We start from the raw sequence: 6,103 nt of genomic DNA, 5'->3' as shown, positions 1-6,103 counted from the left end.
CGATGTTCAATTTTTTATGATTGGTAATACAATAAGTCAAATAAGTCAACTGAACCCATCACTAATTTATTGATCTTGAGGCTAATTTTTGGTAAACAAAAACAGAAGCTGCCAGAAGTCTTGCTAAGTCACCACCAACAAGGACAAGCTGAGACAACTCAGCAGATTTTTATCTGCATAGATAGCAAGGTTTCAACCAGAGGAAATGTTTCATATAAGTGTGTAGTCAGCAGTAAAAACAGGTCTTTTGCAGGAAGAGGAAGTATAATCTTGCATTGTTTTGTCTGTTGATCAAGACATATAATAGCATAAGATAATACATACAGTATCCAGTCACAGTTATATCCATGTTCCACATGAATGTAGTCTTTATTTTTCAAGAACATTTATAGTCAGCAAGTATCGACTGTTTCTGTTCAGGTTGTGTGCAGATTTTTGCAAATTTCCATTTGATTAAAAATCACGTCACGTCTTTGTTTGGCTACATACACTTTGATGGATGAAGTAATAACTCAGAATTAACAGGAAAACATACAAATATTCAGTTAACATACAAATATTGGTTCACCACAGCAAAGTTGTTGTTTTTTTTTTTTTTAACAAAAGTTTTCCATTTCCACACTAAGTCATGATGACATCATCAGTCAGTTCAAGTCGCCTGCTGATTCTATCTGGTGGAAGCATAGATCACATTCGGCTCGATCTCTCTTCTTTTTGGTTTTGGTCGAACTGTCACTGCAGCATAGTTCACCTCATCAGATCCATGATTCTGTGAAAAGCACATTTATTATGAGTATTATATACATATTAATTATAATTATAGACAAATATAAGCAATAACAGTGAAGTGTTTATGTTACATTTCTAAAGGAAAGAAGACAATTAGTCAACAGCTACTTGGAAAATACAAACCAAAAATCTTATTTCTTCCTGTATACGATATGTAATTGGCACTGTAATGGTGTACAATAACATTTTGTTCAAATGCTGACAATCAGAGCATAAAAGTACATTTTTAGATTGACTCACCGTGCTGTGGTCCGGATACTTTTCTTCTTTATTTGCTAATCCATGAATAAAACAACATAGTATTACTCTATTTCAAAAAGCAATTATAAATTTAAGAAGATCAATAAAAAGTAAAGATTATGAGAGAGATTGTGTAGCTGTTAAAAAGTACCCGTCTGAAGTTTCATGTTTTGAACAGCCAGAACAGTGATGACCATTAAGAGGAAAGCAGACAGAACACCCAGGGTGACACTCGTCAGCTTTGCTACTTCATGAGCCTCTAATACAAAAAAAAGGTAAAAAGTGACACGGCTGAAATTTATTTCACATTCATGTGTTTTTAATCATCTGCGCAATAAAAGAAATGTTGACTTACGTTGAGAGATGCAGTCCATGTCATCCTGATGCTCATAGGTGCCTATTAAAAAAGCCTTGATTTTATTAGTCCTCATTTCTATAATAATCTTAATATAGAACCACCATATACACAGGGTGTTCACAATAATTACACTGTACATGCAATATAAACAGAAAGAGTAATAACCGAAGAATGAGGAGGCAAAGACTTTACAATAATCTTACCTCCAACCTTTAATTGCATGACGCTTAAATTTAGACGTCCTTCTGAGAAATATCCACAGAAATACAGCGCAGAGTCAGACACATCCACTTGTTTGATTTTGAGGAAGAGAACAGAGGTGTTTTTTGTCATTTCAAATTTTCCAGTTTGAAATTCAGTATTGTACTTAACAATGCTAGCCACTGGCTTAACAGCAATAGAGTTGACTGTGGTTCCGTTGACCAGTCTGAACCAGAAAGTCGTAACGTCATATGTGAAATTCTTGGTGCACTGCAGAGTGACAGTTTTACCTGCCTGCACCTCTGAGGTCTGAAACTCAGAACCTGAGGCAGCAATCCAGCATGAAACTGTGGAAACAATGAGATGTTTAATTACTTCAAAAGAACATGAGGCTAAACCTGTAAAGTTACTAATAAGCAAATGTGTTTAAATTATTACAGGTTAAAATGCAGTGCTAGATTAACTAATGATGTCAAAGAGTAATAGAGCAAACTTACAGAAACAAGAAAGAGCTAAAGCTGTTATCACGTTCATCATCCTGCACATGACTGCTGCCCTGCAATGTCCGCAGATGGTGTGTTCACCAGGAAGGGTGCTCTCAGTGTGATAAATGTGATAGAGGTGGGAGTTTTGTGTTGCTTTCAAAGCTAAATGCATTTAGGTCATAGAGTCATGACACACGTGTTTAGTCATAAAGTGTTATTTCAAGGTTTTATTATGTCTTTATTTTAAAAAAGAAGAAGAAGAGTGATGTTTCAGTTTTCTCAGTTTTAAAAACATGCATTATTAAAAACCTGGCTATTGTTACAATGCTGATAGTGTCAGGGTTTGCTGTTTGGCTGGCAAAGACTGGACCCAAATGAAGGACTGAGAACACAAAGGGTTTAATAAAAGGAAGGAGTTTTATTGTTGTAAAGTTAGAAACCATAGCTAAACACAAAAGCAATAAGCAGAGGAAAGCAGGGAACATAGCTGGAAGCAATCAAACTAACAGAATATTAGGAAGAAAAACTGAACACAGAATGAGAGCCTGTCAAAAATAAAACAGGAAACACATGGAGACGCAAACCAAAACACACAGGCGACACGAAGACAACCAGATCACAAAAGGGAACAGATTAAATGAAGAAGACACTAAGAACTAGAAAAACATGATTAAAGTAGGAAGAACAAGAAAATATCAAATGAGAACTAAAGAATGTAGAAACACTGGGTCACGGACTGGGAACCATTAAAGTCACAGTCAAAGAGTCCTTGAGTTAAGATAAGTCAACACTTTTATGACAACAAAAGCTGTTATATGACAAAGTTGGGTTTCAACTTCCATTTGACTTAAAACTTCATAGGCCATAGTACTTTTATTATTTTAATTTTTTAAAAGAATGCATTAAATAATAATCAAATAATGCCACCTACAAAGGACAGAAGGTCACTGAAAAAACTGGTTCTCCATCATAGACAACCCATCACACCCAGTCCACTGTGGTCTGAAACGTACAACCTAATACAGAAATCCAGCCTGAAACAGTGGAAAGATGTTTCAAATGAACATGATGCAAAATCTGTTGTAAATTTACTTTACAGCTACCACCTCCATGCTTAACAGCTAGTACAGAGTTTAAAAGACTCACCAGTCCTCTAAACATACCTCAGTTTTTGTCTTATCTGCCCATAAGACCTTTCTCCAGAAAGCATTTATTATTTATTCTTCTGATAATTCATTAGCCACTAAAAATACACATATATATAAAAAACTTATTAAAAAAATGAACATGCTTTCCTCTCCAACATCCCACCCCCACCAACCATCTCCCTTTAAAGAGAGCCAAGTCCACCACAGTGTCACAGTCTGGCAGAGACAGACTATGTATTGTGAAGAGTGGACCCAAAATGTAGACATGAAGGAACTTGGACCAAAACTTGAGTATCAACAAAAAGCAAGCCATTTAATATGGCTGATAAAAAAGTACAAAAACAAAAGGTAGATGCACACAAGAAAGAACCTAACTAGGACCAAACTGGGAAAACTAAATGCTAAACACAAAAAGAACAAAACCTTGAACATTGCAAAAACCCTAAACATGGAAAATCCTGGAAACATGGAACAACAGACGACAGAAACACACAGACTAAATACACAAAGGGTGATTAGGGGAAGTGGAAACACACAGGGAAACAGCTGACACTAATCTGATATAAGGAGACAAAGGAAGCAAAGCTGACTGCACTGAATTTCTAAATTATTTTATAGATAAAATCTCATTGTTAAGGGCCACACATTCTTTGGTAGTAAATCAAGCCCCAGCTTCTGAATGTTCAACGGTTTTCCAACAGTTCGAACCTGTGTCATTTTTGACTTTAAAGGAAATAATTAATAATCTGAGAAGCTCAAATTCTTTGCACGACATTATTCCCTCTCGTATCATTAAGGATGCATTGAATACAATCGGGTCTTGTATTTTATTTCTAATGAACTTCTCACTGTCATCTGGCTATGTTCCGACTGTCTTTAAACATGCAGTCGTGCAACCTGTCATCAAGAAAAGTTCCCTTGATCGTAACATTCTAGCTAATTACAGGCCGATTTCTAAACTTCCTTTTATGTCAAAAGTCTTAGAGAAAATAGTGCTTCGGCAACTACAGACCTATTTAGAGAGCAACGGTATAAGTGATAAATTTCAGTCTGGATTTAGACCGCGTCACAGCACCGAAACTGCCCTACTAAGAGTCTTTAATGACCTTCTCTTAATTGCTGACTCTGGGCGCTCTGCGGTCTTAGTACTATTGGATTTGACCTCAGCCTTTGATACGGTTGATCATGATATCCTTTTGGCAAGACTGGAACATGTAGTAGGCCTCAAAGGAAATGTTTTATCTTGGTTTAAATCATATTTTTCTGAGAGGTCGTTCTCCGTCTCGATGGGAAAATATTCCTCTTCTTCTGCCCGTTTCCGCTGTGGTGTGCCCCAGGGCTCGGTACTGGGTCCTGTGTTGTTTTCTCTGTATATGTTGCCCTTGAGCTCCATTTTTGAAAAACACAATGTCTCTTTTCACTGTTACGCCGATGATATTCAAATCTACCTTCACCTGACTGGGGATGCTTTATCCTCACCACATCCTCTGTTTGATTGTCTGAGTGATGTCAAGGACTGGTTATCACGTAACTTTCTTACTTTAAATGGAAAGAAGACAGAAATTATTGTTTTTGACCCAAATATGCCTCTGGGACAATTGACTGACACATTTGGGCCTATTGCTAACTACCTTACTGATACTGCCAGGAATCTTGGAGTTTTCATGGATAGTTCCTTCAAACTTGACAAACAGGTCTCTAATGTGGTAAAAACTAGCTTTCATCAACTACGCCTAATCTCTAAGGCTAAACCCTACATACCACACAAAGATATGGAGAAACTCATCCATGCTTTCATTATGTCAAGACTGGACTATTGTAACTCTCTCTACTTGGGTCTACAATCTTCTCTTCTGCAGCGTCTGCAGCTTGTCCAGAATGCTGCAGCACGTCTCTTGACCGGCACTAGAAAGTTTGACTCTATCACCCCTGTTCTGAAAAATTTACACTGGCTTCCTATCAGATATCGAATTGATTTTAAAATTCTATTGTTTACTTATAAAATTTTGAACAATATGGCACCTGACTACTTAGCTGATCTCCTCTGTCTGTACAGCCCTCAGAGAGCACTAAGATCATCGGGCCAACTGCTCTTGGTGCAACCTAGGTCTCGGCTGAAGACCAGAGGAGACCGTGCCTTTGCCGTTGCTGCACCTAGGCTATGGAATACTCTCCCTCTACATATTCGCGCGTCAGATTCCATTCAGTCTTTTAAATCACGTTTAAAAACGTATTTGTTTGATCTAGCATTTAAGGCAAATTAGGGTAATTTACATCTGGCTCTGTATTTAGATTATGTAACTATCTTATATTTTATATATTTGTAATTTATATTTTATTGTGATTTTATTTGTACCGCGATTTTAATGGAAAGCACTTTGGTGTACTTCGGTCTTAAAAATGTGCTATATAAATAAATTTTGATTGATTGATTTGATTGATTGAACTAGGACAGACTTTCAAAATAAAACAGGAAACATGAGACGCAGACATATAAACTTGACAACATAAGACATGCAGCTTGAACACATAAAGGGCAAAGGGAGACTAAAACACAGGGGTAGAAGACACAAGGGTAATCGAAATAAACAAATGAGCTTAGATAAAGATGAATGTAGATAAAGAACTTAAAAATAAACCATAAACATCAAAAGACCCAGGATCGTGACACACAGTGAAATCCAAAAAAAGCTGGCCCAAATGGTGGCCACATTGCAGGACCAGTGTCATGCCACCAGTGGTTGGAACTCCAAGACCATCTTGAGCACGGTGAGCGGAGGTTTGAGAATCTGGCAGCGCTTGGCTGCTGGAGGTGTCACGATCCGCAGTGGCAGGCCGAGTGGAGAGTGTGTGGAGGACTCAGGTGCAGACACAGGCGAAGA

The 6,103-nt window shown here is 37.4% G+C and overlaps 1 protein-coding gene across 1 annotated transcript; it reads right to left on the bottom strand.

Moving 5' to 3' along the window:
• Nucleotides 1-247: 247 nt before the first annotated feature.
• LOC146715270 (uncharacterized) lies at nucleotides 248-2,144 on the bottom strand. Its single transcript, XM_085441039.1, has 6 exons — nucleotides 2,086-2,144; nucleotides 1,879-1,935; nucleotides 1,385-1,426; nucleotides 1,181-1,288; nucleotides 1,030-1,064; nucleotides 248-769 (listed from the first exon to the last, which is right to left on the bottom strand). The coding sequence occupies exons 1-6, from the start codon at nucleotides 2,132-2,134 to the stop codon at nucleotides 668-670; spliced, it is 393 nt and encodes a 130-aa protein (XP_085297165.1). The 5' UTR covers nucleotides 2,135-2,144; the 3' UTR covers nucleotides 248-667.
• Between the last annotated feature and the right edge of the window lie 3,959 nt (nucleotides 2,145-6,103).

This window comes from Copadichromis virginalis, linkage group LG3 (assembly GCF_057382275.1).
Source record: "Copadichromis virginalis isolate Kocher_CV1m ecotype Utaka linkage group LG3, C_Virginalis_male_GT1.1, whole genome shotgun sequence".
Lineage (NCBI taxonomy): Eukaryota > Metazoa > Chordata > Actinopteri > Cichliformes > Cichlidae > Copadichromis > Copadichromis virginalis.
The sequence above is the reverse complement of the archived record's forward strand: the minus strand, read 5'-3'. Positions and strand labels throughout refer to the sequence as shown.